Here is a 21047-nt window from a genome sequence, read left to right on the forward strand (position 1 = left end):
AAGCAAAGAAAATGACCAAAAAGGCCCAGAGGATCTTCTGCTATGGAGCGCTCACCTGCTCAGCACGATGGAAAGTGCGGGCAGGGAGCGAGGAGGGTCGTTATGGCCCAGGAAGCAGGGAAGTATCAGGACCAATCAGGGGAGGTGGGAGGGCTGGGGAGGCGGGAATAGGGAAGCAAGGGGTCGGGAAGGAGAGGGCTGCACACGGGCCAAGGGGGCACAGAAAAGCAAAGAAAATGACCAAAAAGGCCCAGAGGATCTTCTGCTATGGAGCGCTCACCTGCTCAGCACGATGGAAAGTGCGGGCAGGGAGCGAGGAGGGTTGTTATGGCCCAGGAAGCAGGGGAAGTATCAGGACCAATCAGGGGAGGTGGGAGGGCTGGGGAGGCGGGAATAGGGAAGCAAGGGGTCGGGAAGGAGAGGGCTGCACACGGGCCAAGGGGGCACAGAAAAGCAAAGAAAATGACCAAAAAGGCCCAGAGGATCTTCTGCTATGGAGCGCTCACCTGCTCAGCACGATGGAAAGTTCGGGCAGGGAGCGAGGAGGGTTGTTATGGCCCAGGAAGCAGGGGAAGTATCAGGACCAATCAGGGGAGGTGGGAGGGCTGGGGAGGCGGGAATAGGGAAGCAAGGGGTCGGGAAGGAGAGGGCTGCACACGGGCCAAGGGGGCACAGAAAAGCAAAGAAAATGACCAAAAAGGCCCAGAGGATCTTCTGCTATGGAGCGCTCACCTGCTCAGCACGATGGAAAGTGCGGGCAGGGAGCGAGGAGGGTCGTTATGGCCCAGGAAGCAGGGGAAGTATCAGGACCAATCAGGGGAGGTGGGAGGGCTGGGGAGGCGGGAATAGGGAAGCAAGGGGTCGGGAAGGAGAGGGCTGCACACGGGCCAAGGGGGCACAGAAAAGCAAAGAAAATGACCAAAAAGGCCCAGAGGATCTTCTGCTATGGAGCGCTCACCTGCTCAGCACGATGGAAAGTGCGGGCAGGGAGCGAGGAGGGTCGTTATGGCCCATGAAGCAGGGGAAGTATCAGGACCAATCAGGGGAGGTGGGAGGGCTGGGGAGGCGGGAATAGGGAAGCAAGGGGTCGGGAAGGAGAGGGCTGCACACGGGCCAAGGGGGCTCAGAAAAGCAAAGAAAATGACCAAAAGGCCCAAAGGATCTTCTGCTATGGAGCGCTCACCTGCTCAGCACGATGGAAGGTGCGGGCAGGGAGCGAGGAGGGTCGTTATGGCCCAGGAAGCAGGGAAGTATCAGGACCAATCAGGGGAGGTGGGAGGGCTGGGGAGGCGGGAATAGGGAAGCAAGGGGTCGGGAAGGAATAGGGAAGCAAGGGGTCGGGAAGGAGAGGGCTGCACACGGGCCAAGGGGGCACAGAAAAGCAAAGAAAATGACCAAAAAGGCCCAGCGGATCTTCTGCTATGGAGCGCTCACCTGCTCAGCACGATGGAAAGTGCAGGCAGGGAGCGAGGAGGGTCGTTATGGCCCAGGAAGCAGGGGAAGTATCAGGACCAATCAGGGGAGGTGGGAGGGCTGGGGAAGCGGGAATAGGGAAACACGGGTCGGGAAGGAGAGGGCTGCACACGGGCCTGGGGGGGCACAGAAAAGCAAAGAAAATGACCAAAAAGGCCCAGAGGATCTTCTGCTATGGAGCGCTCACCTGCTCAGCACGATGGAAAGTGCGGGCAGGGAGCGAGGAGGGTCGTTATGGCCCAGGAAGCAGGGAAGTATCAGGACCAATCAGGGGAGGTGGGAGGGCTGGGGAGGCGGGAATAGGGAAGCAAGGGGTCGGGAAGGAGAGGGCTGCACACGGGCCAAGGGGGCACAGAAAAGCAAAGAAAATGACCAAAAAGGCCCAGAGGATCTTCTGCTATGGAGCGCTCACCTGCTCAGCACGATGGAAAGTGCGGGCAGGGAGCGAGGAGGGTTGTTATGGCCCAGGAAGCAGGGGAAGTATCAGGACCAATCAGGGGAGGTGGGAGGGCTGGGGAGGCGGGAATAGGGAAGCAAGGGGTCGGGAAGGAGAGGGCTGCACACGGGCCAAAAGGGCACAGAAAAGCAAAGAAAATGACCAAAAAGGCCCAGAGGATCTTCTGCTATGGAACGCTCACCTGCTCAGCACGATGGAAAGTGCGGGCAGGGAGCGAGGAGGGTTGTTATGGCCCAGGAAGCAGGGGAAGTATCAGGACCAATCAGGGGAGGTGGGAGGGCTGGGGAGGCGGGAATAGGGAAGCAAGGGGTCGGGAAGGAGAGGGCTGCACACGGGCCAAGGGGGCACAGAAAAGCAAAGAAAATGACCAAAAAGGCCCAGAGGATCTTCTGCTATGGAGCGCTCACCTGCTCAGCACGATGGAAAGTGCGGGCAGGGAGCGAGGAGGGTCGTTATGGCCCAGGAAGCAGGGGAAGTATCAGGACCAATCAGGGGAGGTGGGAGGGCTGGGGAGGCGGGAATAGGGAAGCAAGGGGTCGGGAAGGAGAGGGCTGCACACGGGCCAAGGGGGCACAGAAAAGCAAAGAAAATGACCAAAAGGCCCAAAGGATCTTCTGCTATGGAGCGCTCACCTGCTCAGCACGATGGAAGGTGCGGGCAGGGAGCGAGGAGGGTCGTTATGGCCCAGGAAGCAGGGAAGTATCAGGACCAATCAGGGGAGGTGGGAGGGCTGGGGAGGCGTAAATAGGGAAGCAAGGGGTCGGGAAGGAATAGGGAAGCAAGGGGTCGGGAAGGAGAGGGCTGCACACGGGCCAAGGGGGCACAGAAAAGCAAAGAAAATGACCAAAAAGGCCCAGAGGATCTTCTGCTATGGAGCGCTCACCTGCTCAGCACGATGGAAAGTGCAGGCATGGAGCGAGGAGGGTCGTTATGGCCCAGGAAGCAGGGGAAGTATCAGGACCAATCAGGGGAGGTGGGAGGGCTGGGGAAGCGGGAATAGGGAAACACGGGTCGGGAAGGAGAGGGCTGCACACGGGCCTGGGGGGGCACAGAAAAGCAAAGAAAATGACCAAAAAGGCCCAGAGGATCTTCTGCTATGGAGCGCTCACCTGCTCAGCACGATGGAAAGTGCGGGCAGGGAGCGAGGAGGGTCGTTATGGCCCAGGAAGCAGGGAAGTATCAGGACCAATCAGGGGAGGTGGGAGGGCTGGGGAGGCGGGAATAGGGAAGCAAGGGGTCGGGAAGGAGAGGGCTGCACACGGGCCAAGGGGGCACAGAAAAGCAAAGAAAATGACCAAAAAGGCCCAGAGGATCTTCTGCTATGGAGCGCTCACCTGCTCAGCACGATGGAAAGTGCGGGCAGGGAGCGAGGAGGGTTGTTATGGCCCAGGAAGCAGGGGAAGTAGCAGGACCAATCAGGGGAGGTGGGAGGGCTGGGGAGGCGGGAATAGGGAAGCAAGGGGTCGGGAAGGAGAGGGCTGCACACGGGCCAAGGGGGCACAGAAAAGCAAAGAAAATTACCAAAAAGGCCCAGAGGATCTTCTGCTATGGAGCGCTCACCTGCTCAGCACGATGGAAAGTTCGGGCAGGGAGCGAGGAGGGTTGTTATGGCCCAGGAAGCAGGGGAAGTATCAGGACCAATCAGGGGAGGTGGGAGGGCTGGGGAGGCGGGAATAGGGAAGCAAGGGGTCGGGAAGGAGAGGGCTGCACACGGGCCAAGGGGGCACAGAAAAGCAAAGAAAATGACCAAAAAGGCCCAGAGGATCTTCTGCTATGGAGCGCTCACCTGCTCAGCACGATGGAAAGTGCGGGCAGGGAGCGAGGAGGGTCGTTATGGCCCAGGAAGCAGGGGAAGTATCAGGACCAATCAGGGGAGGTGGGAGGGCTGGGGAGGCGGGAATAGGGAAGCAAGGGGTCGGGAAGGAGAGGGCTGCACACGGGCCAAGGGGGCACAGAAAAGCAAAGAAAATGACCAAAAAGGCCCAGAGGATCTTCTGCTATGGAGCGCTCACCTGCTCAGCACGATGGAAAGTGCGGGCAGGGAGCGAGGAGGGTCGTTATGGCCCAGGAAGCAGGGGAAGTATCAGGACCAATCAGGGGAGGTGGGAGGGCTGGGGAGGCGGGAATAGGGAAGCAAGGGGTCGGGAAGGAGAGGGCTGCACACGGGCCAAGGGGGCTCAGAAAAGCAAAGAAAATGACCAAAAGGCCCAAAGGATCTTCTGCTATGGAGCGCTCACCTGCTCAGCACGATGGAAGGTGCGGGCAGGGAGCGAGGAGGGTCGTTATGGCCCAGGAAGCAGGGAAGTATCAGGACCAATCAGGGGAGGTGGGAGGGCTGGGGAGGCGGGAATAGGGAAGCAAGGGGTCGGGAAGGAATAGGGAAGCAAGGGGTCGGGAAGGAGAGGGCTGCACACGGGCCAAGGGGGCACAGAAAAGCAAAGAAAATGACCAAAAAGGCCCAGAGGATCTTCTGCTATGGAGCGCTCACCTGCTCAGCACGATGGAAAGATGCCAAAGGTTCTGTCGTAATTCCACCTCAACAAGCCTTTAGTGTTACCTATTTTTTTCCCGAAACCATTGTCGCCGGCGGAAAGGTCTGTGCACTCGCTGGACGTTATTCTTGTCCTGAAGTTCTACGTGACAAGCACAGAGAGTTTTCAGAAGACTTCTCAACTGTTTGTGAACTCTGGTCCTGTGAACCCATGGGAAGGCCTTGTCCAAGGCTTCCATTTCAAGGTGGCTGTCCGGCTGCACCACACACTGTTATCGTTTGACGAACTGACCGCTGCCCAGCCGTCCGAGAGTCCACTCTACCAGAGTGATCGCTGTGACGACGGTGTTCCTGTCTGGTGTGCCCCTGCTGGACATCTGCAGGGCTGCTACCTGGAGGTCCACGCACACCTTCATGAAGTTCTACTGCATCGGCAGGGATTCCAGGAAGGAGTCCAGTGTCTACCAAGCAGTGCTACACAACCTGTTCGCTTGAGGTGAGCCTGTTCCAGAGGTAAGGGTTTATTGCTTCTGTTGAGCCTTGCCACCTCCCGTCTATGTATTTGTTATTTATGAGAATGTGAATCCATGACAGACCCCATGCTGCATAAGGTTTAAGTTACTTACCTGTTACTATTGTTCTCCAGCTTGGGTCTGGCATGGATTCACTTGCAAACTCCCCCTCCAACCCCTCTGCGGCTCTTCTTTGTCATATTGCCACTATACGTGTTTACCATATCTGAAGATGGCTGCCAGAAAAGGGGCTTAGGGAGAGGACTGTCATTGGATGGGGGCAGTATGACCCAGAGGACATTGGTTAAGAGGGGAAATACAGTTTTTAAGTGAAAGTGAAACTGTTTTTACTTTCACAGAGGATTCCCAGTCTGATGACAGGGAATATTCATGAGCATGTTAATCCATGCCAGGCCCATGTTGGAGAACAATAGTTACGGGTAAGTAACTTAAAACATTATGCTTGAAGCAGGTTTCAGGTGGATCTTCATGACAGGGGCAAGAATGTCAAGAGTGTTAGTGATAGCAAAATGAAGATTGGCAAGGACAGAGTCAGTGGGAGAGAAAGGCGGAGGGAGAAGGATGGCGGCGAACGCAGCAGCTGACACTCGTTTCATCAGTTGGATGACCACGAAGGAGGCTGGCAGTGTTAGTTGATGTTCAGTCAGTGGGACGAGAGGTCCCAGATGAGAAGAGAGGAGAGAGTGGTCAGACCAGGAGAGAGGGTTAGTGAGAGGTTGGAGAGCAGGAGATCTGCAGGGCTGAAGGCATCAAGAATGTGTCTGGCAGAGTGGTTACTGCCGGAAGGGAGAAGAGTGAGGGAGAAAGAGGTATGGAGATCAAGTGAAGAGGAAGGAACAGTGGAGTCAAGGTGGATGTTGAAGTCTCCAAGGAGGAGAGTTTAGAGGTATAAGTCAGAAGAGAGGAGGTAAAGTCAGCCCATTCATATGTATATCCAAAAGGTAGTTATGTGCATTAACATTTAATTCAATTATACACATTTTCTTCTCAATTTTCTTACCATTCTGTATTGGATGCCGTATGCCTTATGTGAGTCCCACATTTCTAGAAAGCTGTGTCACTATGGAATCTACTAATCTAGAACAGGCCACTGCTGTTCCTCCATATGCACCGACCGTTGAAGATACTGATATTTCTATTTATTTAACACAAAGAAAGTGTCGCAGGATTAAGAAGATAAACATACAGACGTCCAATAAAGGTAATAAAAAAAACTGAAATCTAACATCAGGAAAGAAGATAATATGACTATTAATGAGAAGGAGTTGCAAACTTGTATTTCATTGCCGAATTAACGCACCTAGTTCTAGCTAAATAGGTCATCCTGTTCCCGAGATAATATTTTTTTTGTTTTTCAGCATTATGTTTTGTGGTGTTCCTCACGCCATCTACAGGTCATTTGTAGAAAGTGGTCATCATCGCGCTGTCTGTGCTGAACTTTTTTTGTTTTCTTTCTAATTAAAGAGTGAGTGTGTCTGTCTTTTCATCGATTTGTTTTGCAATACACTCAATACATGTTAATTTCACTAATTCATTGAACACCAAATTTTTGTTTACCTGCGATTTAAATTCTCAAATGAATATCATATTTGTATGCTTAACCTGATTATTTGCAGTGTGTGTTTAGCAGCGAAAATGGCCACCACTGCTAACAACACTGCAAATAATCAGAGTAAGCATGCAAATATGATATTCATTTGAGAATTTTAATCTTAGATAAATTGAAATTTGGTGTTCAATTAATTAGTGAAATTAACATGTATCGCGTTTTTCCTTTGTGGCAAACAACAATATTTGTTCATCTTTTTTGGTGGAATATGAAAAAAAATCTCAGAATGGACATCCCGTGCGAAGCCAGGTACTTAACCTAGTTGGATTATAAAAAAGAATAAAGATGGTACAAAAACCGCTGAGGAGGGACATTTGACACTTGAGTTAAGGATATAACAGCTTTGTCCTTGGTATAGATGACTGTTTTGGAGAGGTTGTAAGTGGTAGGAATTGCAGCAACTGCAGCACTTGATGGAGGAGCACTCCTAAACATGTTACTGTTCTCTACAGACACATATCAGTCAGACCTACCCACTATCAGGAGGATATGTTATGCCACTTGTCCTAACTTGTATAAGCACGTGCAGGTCTTAGATGAGTTTCTACTCTTTCTATTAATTTGTGTACTTATTTTTTTCCATCCTATTCTAAAGGGGTAGATGCTAATGATTGTTCTATTAAATGTAGGTGTACACACATTTTGATACCTGCCGATCATCTCTTTTTTACCAATATGAATTTAACAATGTACTGATGTCGTTAACCTTTATTAATGATTTTAATATTTTCTTTTCGTCTCAGGATATCATTATATTTATTTGTATCTGTTTTTGTGTTTCCTTTTAATTTGTTAGCTAATGCACATATTTAAAACAAAGAGGCCAACAACTGTACAGTGCATTTTTCATAACTTTATAACCCGTAATTTGTGCTTTATTTTGATAAACTTGCGATTACATAAGCAGTTTTAACCTCATTACATCTCCAATGCTATAATGTGTATTTCTCTTGTGCATTCTTTGACTCTAAATTATTTCCATTTTTTTTTCACAGGCCTTCAGTCACTTTACTTTTGAGCGCTCTGCACATCAGCTCATTGTAGTAGATATCCAGGGAGTTGGAGATCTCTACACGGACCCCCAGATCCACACGGAAAGCGGCACAGACTTTGGAGATGGAAACCTAGGTAAAATAAGCCTGGTCGAACTAGCCACGCTTTGAGAGGGTTTTTCTAGATCTACGATTCAATGACGTTGGCAGGAAAGTTAATGGGGGCTGCTTTGCTGGGTTGGTGTAAACATACACATTGGCAGATGAGGCATGGCACGTAGGACCACACTCTAATCCCAGTGATTTATTCATATAAAGTGTGCTCAATCCCATCCCAGCTTCTACCTTTTCCCAAGAATTAGAAACCCTTCAACACTTCAGTATAGAATGTGCACACATAGCATATGAATAATCTCTAAAGCCATGTGGTGCAGTGTGTTTTGCTGTGACTCGGGCCCATTTCCAATTGTTAACCTTGTACTCCTCACAGTTTATTTTATTATTTTGACCACCTTGGGAGAACTCTAATCAGTAGCTTACCTTTTTCATCGGCCTATAAATGCTTCATTTCTTTGTTAGTTTTTGTCTGTGGGGATTTTCCATGCACACACATTTCTTTGTAGATACTGAATAGGCTTATCTGTGCAATAGATAGAATCTAATGGAATTACAGCATCTGTAGGATCCCTTTCGCTTTGGATGACCATCACTAGTCTTATGTCCACTTCTTTGGCCGTTGTCATATACTGAATGGCACCAACTGAGCGTGCAGATTATCTCCTTCTGTAAGGGTTAGCTATAGAACTGGATGGCTTAAGTGACCCACATGGCAGTGAATTAGTTAAAAAATATTAAGTCCTGGTGTAGGTAAGTTAGCTTCGTACCAGGCAGAGTGTCAGCATGGGAGCTCCCCATCCTGCGTCAAAACCCTTAAGGTTTTGCTTGGGTCATTGACACATTTACTTAAAAGACACAAAACTCTTCCTTTTGATGGTGGTTGTAAATGGTAAAGATTTGTGAAAACCAGCAGAAACAATTTGTCCATGGCTCTGATTCCCTGCCCCAAGTGGGAAGTATTGTGGGAAGACCGCTAGTGCATTTCTCAATTCTGTGCAGGGTAATCTGACTGCGTCTCCACCTGCATCAGCATTTTAATGCGGATAGAAAGGAATGGGTCGATACTAATTCTGCCTGCATTGCAAAGTGGGCTAAGAGCAGGTGGCGTTGAAGGGGTTTGTTGTAATGGGGACCTCCATGTTTTGTCCTTGCGGTCAACATTACTGATCTCTGCTGTTCATAGTTACACGCATAATGGAGTTTGAAGGTGATGCAGAGCATGGTGTAGTGTTACACACAAGAACCCTCGGTAAGCCACAATTCCATTGAATATCTATGGCGTGCATTCCTATTGGAAAGTTGGTCGCTTCATGACCACGTTCTATGCCATTTGTTTCAGATTGGGGATCTCCTTCAGCCCATCCATTTCTGGTGCCGACATCCTTTGGAGCAGCCGGAGTCTTAACCAATCACGCACCTAGACAGGGGGTATTCGGTCCTAAAAGAATGGGAGTTTTTGCCACCACTCTTGCCAATAATTTGAATGCTTGGTTCCTGAGGGGCTGAGTTTGCATTATTTTGCTGTCTCAAAGTACAGATGAAAATACATTCTAAATACAGGAAAATAACACCCTCTGTGGGTTGGGGATAGGATGACCTGAGTGCAGGGATACTACCACCTGATTTGTGGTACATTAACAGAGGAGGATCCTCAGGTACACATACCCACAGGCTTGGAAAGGGTTTGTCACAAAGGCTTAACTGACAGTGTGGCCTCTTTAAGAGACTAACACCAGTCTCTGCAATGGCCAGGAGAAACGCAGAAAACAACACTAAGAAAACAAGCCTGCATAACAGTGCCATCCAAGAATCTGCTTTGCCTGTCAAGGTTCACAAGCCCAGGTGCCTGAACAAACCTGGTCACAAGCATCAGGACTAGCATACCTGGAAAATGTGCAAAGCTTGTCACTCCACGCAGAACTCAGTGTTCATGCATGACCAGGATGGAACCGGCAGGTACATCATTTGGGGGTTGCCAGGGGTCGCACCTGAGACCCCTGAGGTCTCCCTTGCTACCCCTAAAAACAAAAAAATGTTTTATTTTAATGAAAGCTCCTGGGTTGTGGCCAGCGCCATGTAGCTCTTTGTTTCTGGAGTGACTGGCATTCTTGTTCAGGGGGTTCCACAAGTGTAACACTTGGAGCAGTAAATAATTTGCCTTTCTGGAATTCTATATAATAATTGCCAGACTCATTAAAGGTTTATTTCAGGCACCTTCAGGGGCTGAGTCACTGATTTAGCATGTTCTTGGACACCTCAAATTCACAATGCAGAGAAAAAACTTCCAAAAAGCATTTATAGTAGAATAAACATCCATTTCGGACAGTGTATTTTGCTTTTCGCAAGTTGCAGTTATAGCATGTTTTTCCTGCCGTTGTCTCTGTTAAGATCATCACACAACATCCCATCTCAGTGTCCTTAGTCACTTGACAAAATCCTTGTGCCTAAAAGCTTGTGTACGGTGTAGAAATGTTTGACCATAGTACATCAAGTGGCCCTTGATTTCATTGTGGCACAATTCATGCTTTGTTGTAATGTGTCTATCTTTCCCATCTCCCTTGCATGCTGTTCAGGATGTTTGTTTGCATGTATGAGGTAACGAGTGCCCAGAGTACGGGATGTCGTGTGAGTGCGCTGCTTCCCCTATTTTGACAACCTCTGAAACCTGAAAAGTAGATCCAGGCAGGCTTGACTTGTGGCCAACTAACTTTGCACCAGACCTGCAGATGAACTGGCCTGCTGTTTGCTTTCTGACTTTGAGAACATTCAGACATGTAATTACTCATTTACTTTAGTGGTAAGATAGATATAGCCGGTAAGATAGCTCAGTGGGATGAGCACTCGCTGCTGCGATATGTGTTTCATCTGCAGGGTGCTGGTCCGAATCCCAGCAAGGCCAACTCAGCCTTTCATCTTTCTGAGGTCGAAAAATTAGTAGCAACACAGGTTGGGTGATATTGTATATTTAGTTGTTCTTAATAAAGCGCTTAAGCATAAGTGCTATATAATAACACATCATTATCATTTGGCTTTGGACGTCTGCTTGCATTCATAGTAATTTGGTAGTATGAGTCTATACACACTGATCTTAACGATAAATATGGTGATCCATTCTTGTATGAAATGTATATCACATTGGTGATATCGTGACCATATTTATCGTAATATACTTTTGTCAAGGGTTGAAAGGTTGTGTGTCATCACTTCCTGTAATTTCACTTTGGGGTGTGGCCAAATTACATTACTTCCTGTGATTCATCAGAGGTCAAGGGTTGTGTGATGTCACTTACACTACCCCTGGCATTTTGGTGAAATGACGTCCCTTGGAAACAGTCCTATATATTCTCTTTCTCTGCAGAGCCACATAGGGAAGAGAAGGAGCCTGGAAAGCAGGCCATCTATTGTGCAGATTAAGATCCACCAATCCTGTATAACTATTTATTACCAGATGATTATCAGAGCAATGGGTGAAGGGATTTCCCAAGGGTGGGGGACGGCCACTATAAACATAATCTGCTTCCTTGTTTGAGGCAGGGGCAAGAGCTGAAGGAACAAGAGGGAGGCATCAAAGAGAGAGAGGTCCCAGACATCGGGGGACCCTAGTTGTTGTTGGAGAGAAGGCGAGACCCTAAAGGTTGTGAAGAGAGAGACTCCGCTGGTTCAGAAGAGAGAGACTCCATTGGTTGCGGAGAGAGACCCCAGACTTTGGGAGTGGGGAGAGAGCCTTGCAGTTGTAGACAGAGAGACTCTTAAGGGTAGGGGAGAGAGCGAGACTAAGAAGTTCAGGGGGAAAGACCCACTGTGCTGGAATAGAATTACTTGGGTACTGGTTTGTGAAATGCTCATGAGGTTATAAATAGCAAGATCCACAGTGCTGCGGAGATGAACGGCCAAGGGAAAGGGGAGAGAAAAGGCCAGGAGGCTCCAGAAAGAGAGAGCCAGGTTGCTTGGGTGGAGGAAAAAGGGAGCTTGGGGTGGGGGGGGACCGAGGAGGTCAAGGGTAAACGTAGCTCTGACTGTAGAAGTTTCTAAGGAGGAGGCGGTACAAGGAGTTAGGAAGGAGGTGGCGAGAGAGGAAAAGGAGATGTTGACAAGAGGGGCCCAAGTAAAGTCGGGGAGAAAAGTCAAGGAGATGGGAGCAAGGAAGGGGTTGAGAAGAAACAGGCACATGAGGTGTCTAAAGAAAAGGTATTAGAGGAGGAGGTAATGAAAATGAGATGTGATGAGGAGGAGGTGAATGGAATAGCAGTAGAAGAGAAGGTGCAGAGAAGAGTGGAGAGAATGAGATTGAGAGGAGACTCAAGGTGAGTGGAAGATATAAGGAAGAGGACAGGAAGATCAGAGGGGGATTATAATCGCAGGAACAGTAGTAGACACGGAGAAGGCAAAAGGGGAGCCTTGGATGAATGGGGGAACGAGCCCAAGATGAACTGTGCAGGAGGTGCAGGAGAAGTATGTGGGTAGTGCAAGTGAAAAGGAAGGAATGAGAGAAGGTCCTCTAGGTAAGAGCTCATGGTAGGACGTCAAGGAAAAGAAAGTTAAGGTTTAGAGTTTGTCACAGTGGGACCCTGAGTGAGGGAAGGTAGTGAGAGGCCTAGAGAGACTCTGGTAAAGTCCTTCGTGTAGTCTCCTGTCCTGGTGTGGATATGTGCCTTCCTTTGAGGCTAGCTACAATATGACAGACACTATAGAACAACCATCATAGTTCAGTGCAGATTGAGACTCAGAAGGGATCGGGGAGGGAGGTTCTTCCCATCGCCCCCTAGCTGCACAAGAACAATGTCAAGTGGCCTATGCGCTCCAGAAACATTGCTTACAGTGAAATAACAAGTTTGTGACAGACATTTTCTTAGAAACTTGTATGCTTTATTTTGGGGCAATAAGCACATACCGCAGATTTGATTTTGTTACATTGAAGCTACAACGAAACACCAGATCCCGGCTTTAACGAGAATTGAAAGGACTTATCCTTTGAACACTTCTTGAACCTTCCCAAGAGATACTTAGGTATATTTTGGGCACAATTACCCTGGCCACATTTGAGTTCTTTTTATGTGCACATCCATATAAAACTATAGTGCAGACCTGTTGGGAAACATATGCCATGTGGGGTTCATGGCTGATCTTTGTATGATTTGTGACAGTGGGCGCACATAGACATTAAGAATAAAGTTGGAGAAAGATAGATGGGTTAAAAATGAGTAAACAAATATTGGATGAAAAAGTGTGATTTAAGAGGATTGGGCTATCTTGTGAGCTTAACAAATATTGGATGAAAAAGTGTGATTTAAGAGGATTGGGCTATCTTGTGAGCTTTCATTACAGCCAGGCCCCAAATGAAGTTTAACATTTCTGAAGTCTTTTCAAAATGTGATGTAAGGCACGCTATTACATACAGCATTCAATCTTCTTTGCTAAGGGGCAGTGCAGGTTCTTTTTTCTAGGGTAATAAGCATTGTCTTCCTCCGTACAGAAACTGTATGGTTACAATAAACTTGGTTGTCATTGTAGAACATTTGCAGTTTTTATTTTGTTACTCTTTGCATACTGGGTTATTGATGTGTTATTAGGAAAATCAGGAAAGACTACATTACTGGAGGCCTTGTTAGTCTTTAGATGTATTATTCCATTGGTTTATTACAACTGAGACCATGCAAATAGTTCATAAACATCTTCAACATTGATAGGCGTCATCACAATTTCTAAATACTTGCTACCATCCTAAAATCCAGTTATTACAAATACAATTGTTAGGAAAGATTTTCTTTTTGCAAACTTTACCTTCATAGTTTCCTATGGAACCCCATTCTTTTTTATCTGTTTTTACAATGCGCTACATTTTTTAAGGGAAGGAAAGCCTGCTGGTTCAATTCCCTGGCCTTTTGCTCACATGTTATGGGGAAACTGATCAGACCTTCAGACTATCAGTACTGGGAAACTATGAGCCTCATTACAGGTCGGGCGGTCTGGATTTAACAGTGGCGGTACACCTGCCGCCACTGTTAATTCCGGACCGGCCGATCCCGAGTCCTGCAGGCGGGAGGTGATGTTCCCGCCAGGCGGACGCGGAAACACCAGCACCATCACGAGATGGTGCCGGGTTTTCCACTTCCCCATTCCCATTGAGTCCTATGGGACTCAAATGGAATGGGGATTTACCGAATAAAGCCTCTGGAATTCCCGGGACACCAGGGTCGTAATGCCCTGGTATTTCCGGGAGTCATGGAGGTGGAATGGTAATACGAGTCCGGCGGTAACCGAGGTGGTAAAACCGCCTGGTTACCGCCAGACTCGTAATGAGGCCCTATGTTTCCCTTTTGAATTCTTTTACTTTTTAACATTGCACACAGCACCTTACAGTACAGTGCAACAGGGATCACTTTGTATCACCCTATAGTTTGGCTCCTTTGTATGTGCCTAAAGACAAGCTGGTGGCAGCAGTTACAATGTGACAATTTTTGCATTGTTTTTGTTGTGCACATTCACGTTCACCGCATTAGGTTACTAAACATTGCTAGTGCCCTAAAATGGCTGTGCCATGAGATTTTCACTTGTTCTTTGACCATATTGTAGTTTGGCCTTCTTCCTGCCTTCTCAAGTCAGGAGAGTCCTTTTAAGGTCATGCACCTGCCTGGCAAACAGCAGCTTTCGCAGGCTAGTGTTCCTTTGTGCGTGTGTGGCTCAGGAAGGGGGTGGGAACTGTCTAGTTCCAGTTCACTTCAATATCAATGGTGCCAGAAAGTGTAGGTGTGGGTCAAATTTGAAACCAGAGTTGTCCCTAATTGGACAACTACTGGCTGTTTGAATGGTGCAGATCCTTACCATTGATGGGCTTGGACTTGGTCCTCTGCAGCCATTGTCTTGAAGAAGAGCAGCCTGCTGAAGTTCCGAATACAACTCCTGAAGTGGCCAAGCATCCCTTCCAGTAGGTAGCCTGGTGAAGCCCTGCTCTTTTGCCTAATCTCCGAAGGCCCTGAACAGTGCTACATACCTTGGACTAGTGGGACCAACTAGTCTCAAAGCCCTCTCAAGGATCCTGCCCTTCTGAGCCTTCGGAAGTGTCTCTGCATTGTCTAGTGGACTGACAAGCACTCTGGTGGGATAACTTGCTGAAAGCGTTGCTCTTCCGCGTTGAAGTCCAGAACTTTATAGGTTGCCAGCTGGTGCCACTAGCAACCTTCTCCCCAAATTACAGCTTTCCACCTTCACAGGAACCTGTCCTGGAGCTGCTGTGACCTTGACTGGAAACGGTCTGAATTGTGGATTCTGCATTTCTTCTCCGAAAAGGGTTGCATCTTACATTTACATTAATTGGAAGAATTCTGGAACCTGCAACCCCTGGGCACCCCTCACTAGAACAAAAGGCGGAATATCGAGCCCTCAGCGGCCCTTTCAAGATCATCCACTGAGTCATCAGGGAAAACGCAGTCAGGGGGGTAAGTAAACACAGTGTGGCTCTCCCCCCGTGCTCCTTAGGATAACATTGGGAGCAAGTCCCTTTGTCTCCTTATTTCATGCCACACACCTTTTGGCCATCGAACATGGTTCATGAAACCTGCCCCTGGTTTAGCCTTCGGTCTGAAAGAAAGGAAAACACTTGCTTACCTCTGGTAAAATTGTTGTAGAATTCGAAGGCTAATTTTAAGTGGCACTATGGTGAAGATGTATTAGAAGTGGTGAATAAATATGTATACCTAGGAGTTCCTTTTTATAGTATTCCATCGGCACACAAGTATGGAGACTATATTGTTCTCAAAACAAAGAAGCAATGGTTCATGATCAGGAGGTTTACACGCCATAAGGGAGGTAATAATATGGAGGCAATGGTGGACATGTACCGCAAAAGCATTGTTCCCATGATTTTGTATGGTGCTCCCATACTCCCGAAATCTATGATCAAATGGATAAACAGTTTGGGGTCCCAGCTGTTACATTCCATATTTATTTATTTATTTTCTCCAGCATGGGGTCTGGCATGGATTCACATGCTCATGAATATTCCCCGTCGTCAGGCCGGGAATCCTCGGTATAGACAAAAATCAGTATCAGTTTCGTTTCTGATTTGTCTTTCTTAGTAGTAACCAATCACTGGTCTCTGGGTCATACTGCCCCCAGCCAATGACTGCCCGCTCCCTAAGCCCTGCCTCCGGCAGCCATTCTCAGATTTTTACTGCACGTTCAAGTGTTGGGAGTCCTCGTGCTGTAGCTCTCGAGCTTTTGCTGCGTTTTAGCGCTTTTTCAGGTGATTTTTCTCATTTTCCGGTTAAATAGAGCCTCAAGCTCCACCGTTTCTACATCCGATCAACGGGGATCCATTTCGGAGTTTTCTACGCCCCTCAAGGGTGAAGATTTCATCGAGTTACGCTTTTGGAGGATTCCAGAAGTTCCAAGGCCTACCCCGGACATGGCCCAGGAGAAAGGAAGCTCGACGCCCAGGAAGCTGTTCAGGACCTGCCCTGGATGCCAGCTTCAGAATGTTTTCAAGGAGGACGAGCATTCGTTATGCCTCTACTGTCTCCATGAGGACAAGATGCACACGGAGAAGGACTGTGCGTTTTGTTGGAACATGTCGGAGCGGACCATGAAGGATCGCCACCACCGTCTCGCCAACTGGCTGGAAGGGAAGAGCCCGTCAGGCGAGAAGAAGAAAAAGAAGTCCGAGCGGTCTTCTAAGTCCTGTGAGGGCACCCCGGCGACGGGGTCCAACAAAAGGCTAAGCACCGCGAGTCCGCGGGCACCGGGAGCGCCGAACGGTCGGGCTCCTTGGCTGCCAGGCAGGGCGCATCCTCCCCGGCGCAATCAACCACGAGCCAACGCTCTGGCTCGGGTAAGAGGAAGTCCGAGAAACCGGCGAAGCTTCTGGAGAGGCCCCGGTCGATCTTGAAGATTCCGGCAGAGGGGGAGCGAGGCTCGGACCCTCCCCCCAAGGTGAAGGCCCCATGCGTCCAGAAGGTGACGATGGCCTTAATTCACCCTGCCTAGACCTCGATTGAGGATGTCGCCGCAGCCCTGGCTCAGCCTGTGGAGGCTACACCAGTGGAGGCGACCTCAGGACCCAGAGTCTCCCTGTCATGCCTGCTGGACATATCTCTGGACCAGGAATGACCTCTCCATACAAAATGAGTTACGCCCATAGAACCGCTAGACCATTCTATTCGAAATGGAGGTTGTTCGATGCATTGCCCGGAAAACGTTGTCTGCATTTTTCACGTCGTTAAAGTCAAGTGACTTAGTTCTGTCACGTGTATCACGGCAATACGTACATAAGCAGCGTGGAAACGTCGATCGCTGCTTCTGATTAATTCATTTTTGACGTTTTGTAGCTGAACTCCGGACCTGCGTCCTCGCATTCCCTTCAGCAACTTCTTTGGCCTTTTGGAGCGTGTTTTCCTCCACACGCTAATTCCTGGAGCCGTGTATCCTGTTCGCGTGTCAAATCTCCACGCGGACGCTGTCTTCAAGCGTGGCTGTCCTGAGCTGCGTGTATCCTGTTTGCGTGCCAAATCTCCACGCGAACGCTGGCTCCACGCGCGGCTGTCCTGGGCTGCGTGTATCCTGTTTGCGTGTCAAATCTCCACGCAGACGCTGTCTCCAAGCGTGGCTGTCCTGAGCTGTGTGTATCCTGGTGGCGTGCCAAATCTCCACGCGGACGCTGGCTCCAAGCGCGGCTGTCCTGGGCTGCGTGTATCCTGTTCGCGTGCCAAATCTCCACGCGTATGTGTCTGCAAGCACGGCTGTCCTGAGCTGCGTGTATCCTGTTCGCGTGCCAAATCTCTACACGCGGATGCTGTTTTCAAGTGCGGCTGTCCTGGGCTGAGTGTATCCTGTTCGCATGCCAAATCTCCACACGCGGATGCTGTTTTCAAGCGCAACTGTCCTGAGCTGCGTGTATCCTGTTTGCGTGCCAAATCTCCACGCGGATGCTGTCTGCAAGCCCGGCTGTCCTGAGCTGCGTGTATCCTGGTCGCGTGCCAAATCTCCACGCAGACGCTGTCTGCAAGCGCAGGCTGTCCTGAGCTGTGTGTATCCTGTTTGCGTGCCAAATCGCTACACGCGGACGCTGTTTTGAAGCGCGGCTCTCCTGGGCTGCGTGTATCCTGTTCGCGTGCCAAATCTCCACACGCGGACGCTGTTTTGAAGCGCGGCTGTCTTGGGCTGAGTGTATCCTGTTCACATGCCAAATCTCCACACGCGGACGCTGTTTTCAAGCGCAGCTGTCCTGAGCTGCGTGTATCCTGTTTGCGTGCCAAATCTCCACGCGGACGCTGTCTGCAAGCCCGGCTGTCCTGAGCTGTGTGTATCCTGGTCGCGTGCCAAATCTCCACGCGTACGCTGTCTGCAAGCGCAGGCTGTCCTGAGCTGTGTGTATCCTGTTCGCGTGCCAAATTGCTACACGCGGACGCTGTTTTGAAGCGCGGCTCTCCTGGGCTGCGTGTATCCTGTTCGCGTGCCAAATCTCCACACGCGGACACTGTTTTCAAGCGCGGCTGTCCTGGGCTGCGTGTATCCTGTTTGCGTGCTAAATCTCCACGCGGAAACCATGTCTCCAAGCGCGGCTGGCCTGGCTGCGTCTACGCTGTCGCGTGCAATCCTGCACGTGGTTTTCTGAACTACTTTGAACCTTTGGTACCTGTGACAGTTAACAGGTGAACTTCTAATTTTTTTCTTCGTGGGAAAGGAAGTATTTCATGAACTATTGGAAGGTGATTGTGCACAGTACTTTGGACGCTATCCTGTGGTGCACCAACCCGGTATCTAGCGTGAGCCTCGTGCCGTTCGGGATAAGTCTCCCTTACTAATCTTCCCCTCCTTTGTCGTTGGTTCAACTCCTGGTTTTCTTCAAGAGACTTTCGTTGAATACTTCAGTTTTGCCATAAGGTCAGTGTTTTGAATTAATGCTAATACTGTGCTATCATAGTGATTTGAGTTTGGGACAGTTTCTTATGATACTTTATCCTAGGCGTACTTCCAATACAATACCCACGCCCTTTCCAGTGATCCATCTCTCTGCCTGTTTCATCAGTCAGAGAGTTGTATCATTTGGAAGGTCTAATTTGACCTACCTACAATCAAGTCGTCTGAAAAAGGATCCGGAAGAGCCCTACCAATTTTATCCTTTTTTGGTACTGTATCCTTTTCAATTGATACATTGGTGATTTATGACAGAATCAGAAGCCATGGAGGGTACGGATCCTTTAACTGTTTTGACTCAGTTAATCACTGACTTGAGAAATTAAATGATTACGGCACAGGACATGCTACGGCATCAAATGGATGTTATGCAAGATGCCATGCATGCCACACCTCAGGGAGCACAGGTTCCAGTAGCCACTGCATCTGGATCTGGGACTACGACACCATCATTATCACAGGAAACTCTTAAAGTGGTTATGCCAACACTGTTTCCCTTGGTTCCCCTGGAAAGGTTCACAGGTGATCCTAAAACCTATAGAACTTTTGTTAATCAGTGCCGACTTCATTTCCTTTGACAGCCTAATTCGTTTCCCGATCTAAGTACTAAAGCAGCATTCATGCTTTCCCATTTGGGGGGTACAGCGGCTGCTTGGGCTAATCCTTTATTGGAATCAAATATCCCCTTGTTGTACGATTGCTATGATCTTCTGGCTGCTATGAACAAAGTCTTTGATATGCGCTACGCTACTCAAGCCACAGATCTGTAGTTGCTGAATCTACAACAAGGCACTCATGCTCTGTTGGCTTACATCGCCCGATTCAACCAATTAACAGCCGAAACCCAATGGCCGGAAGACAAGAAGACGGCTGTTTTCTACAAGGGTCTCTCAGAGGAACTCAAAGATGCCTTGTCCTCGGCCCCAGTGGTTCCTACAGGTTTCTCAGAATTTCTTGATTTGATTTTACAAATTGATGCCCGAAGAAATGCTCACAAAGGAGAGAGAAAACCTTTCCTGCATGCACCGGTTCGTTCTGATACAGCGGCAGCTTCTTCGAATGATCCTGAACCAATGCAAATTGGTGCGGTGAGAGGCCGGTTGTCTAGAGCAGAAAGAGAGAACCGAAGAAAAAATAATTTATGTATGTATTGCGGTTCATCTGAGCATTTACTGGCTGCATGTCCTAAAAAACCAGTTAAGCCTTTGGGAAAGGCGAAAACCCGACAGTAGCAGGAGTCCCTGTGTCGAGTGTTACATCGGACTCCATTACATTTCCAGCACACGCACCTATAGCTGTTGAGATGACTTTACGTTTTGATGATCAAGAATTGGTTTCCAAGGCTATGGTTGATTCTGGAGCCACTAATAATTACATCGATATCACATATGCCAAGAAATGTTCTATACCCCTTGTAGACAAGAACAAACCTGAAACTGTTAATACTGTGGATGGATCGGTCTTGATTTCCGGTATGGTAACTCAGGAGACTGCACCTATTCAGATGACTTTATTAAATGGTCATTCGGCGGAAATAGTCTTCGATGTCATTGCGGCTCCTCAGTACAAAATATTACTTGGACTTACTTGGTTGACTCTTCATAATCCCGCCATTGACTGGGTTACGGGATTGGTCCAATATCCTTCTGTTTTTTGCAATGAACATTGCTTTACCAGTCAGGTGGTGTCAAATAAATCACATATTTTGGCCTCTATGGAGGGAATTTCCACTATTAGTGTGGTACATCAGAGCGGTACACATATACCAAGTGAATATACAGATTTTGCTGATGTGTTTGACAAAGGCCAGGCAGAACAGCTGCCTCCACATATGCAGTATGATTGTCCAATTGAACTAATTCCTGGAGCTAAAATCCCTACTGGTCGAGCCTATTCTTTAACTCCCAAAGAAGATGTTGTCTTGAAAGAATACATCGATAAAGCTCTTGATATGGGATTTATACGGCCATCTCAATCGCCGGCTGCCTCTCCTTTATTCTTTGTTCCAAAGAAAGAAGGATATCTAAGGCCTTGCATTGATTACAGGGCTCTTAACGCATCACCATAAAGAATCAGTACCCTTTACCACTGATAAATGTTCTGTTAGATCAATTAGGAACTTCCAAGTACTTCTCTAAATTGGACTTGCGCGGTGCTTACAATCTGGTTCGCATTCGCGAAGGAGACGAATGGAATACCGCTTTTAAGACGCGGTACGGCCTTTATGAATATTTAGTGATGCCTTTTGGTCTTTGTAACGCTCCCGCCACATTTCAGTTCTTCTTGGACGATATCTTCAGAGATATGATGGACCAATTTGTGGTGATTTACTTGGATGACATTTTGATATATTCATCGTCTTTTCCAGAACATGTTAAACACGTGTTAGCTGTCTTACAAAGACTGAGAGAGAACAAGCTTTTTGTTAAAGCCAAGACATGTGTCTTTCATACACAAGAAGTGG

The 21047-nt window shown here is 48.4% G+C and overlaps 1 protein-coding gene across 6 annotated transcripts in view; it reads left to right on the forward strand.

Annotated features, from left to right (window-relative positions):
* The window catches only part of EEF2K (eukaryotic elongation factor 2 kinase), a 347873-nt gene that overhangs the window by 223359 nt on the left and 103467 nt on the right, over positions 1–21047 (forward strand). For all 6 annotated transcript variants that reach the window (XM_069645609.1, XM_069645607.1, XM_069645606.1 and 3 more), the window contains one exon: positions 7559–7691. In XM_069645609.1, coding sequence (XP_069501710.1) covers positions 7559–7691 — 133 coding nt within the window. The remainder of the gene's footprint in view (positions 1–7558; positions 7692–21047) is intronic.

This window comes from Ambystoma mexicanum, chromosome 2p (assembly GCF_040938575.1).
Source record: "Ambystoma mexicanum isolate Mex_15411 chromosome 2p, UKY_AmexF1_1, whole genome shotgun sequence".
In the NCBI taxonomy this organism is placed as follows: domain Eukaryota; kingdom Metazoa; phylum Chordata; class Amphibia; order Caudata; family Ambystomatidae; genus Ambystoma; species Ambystoma mexicanum.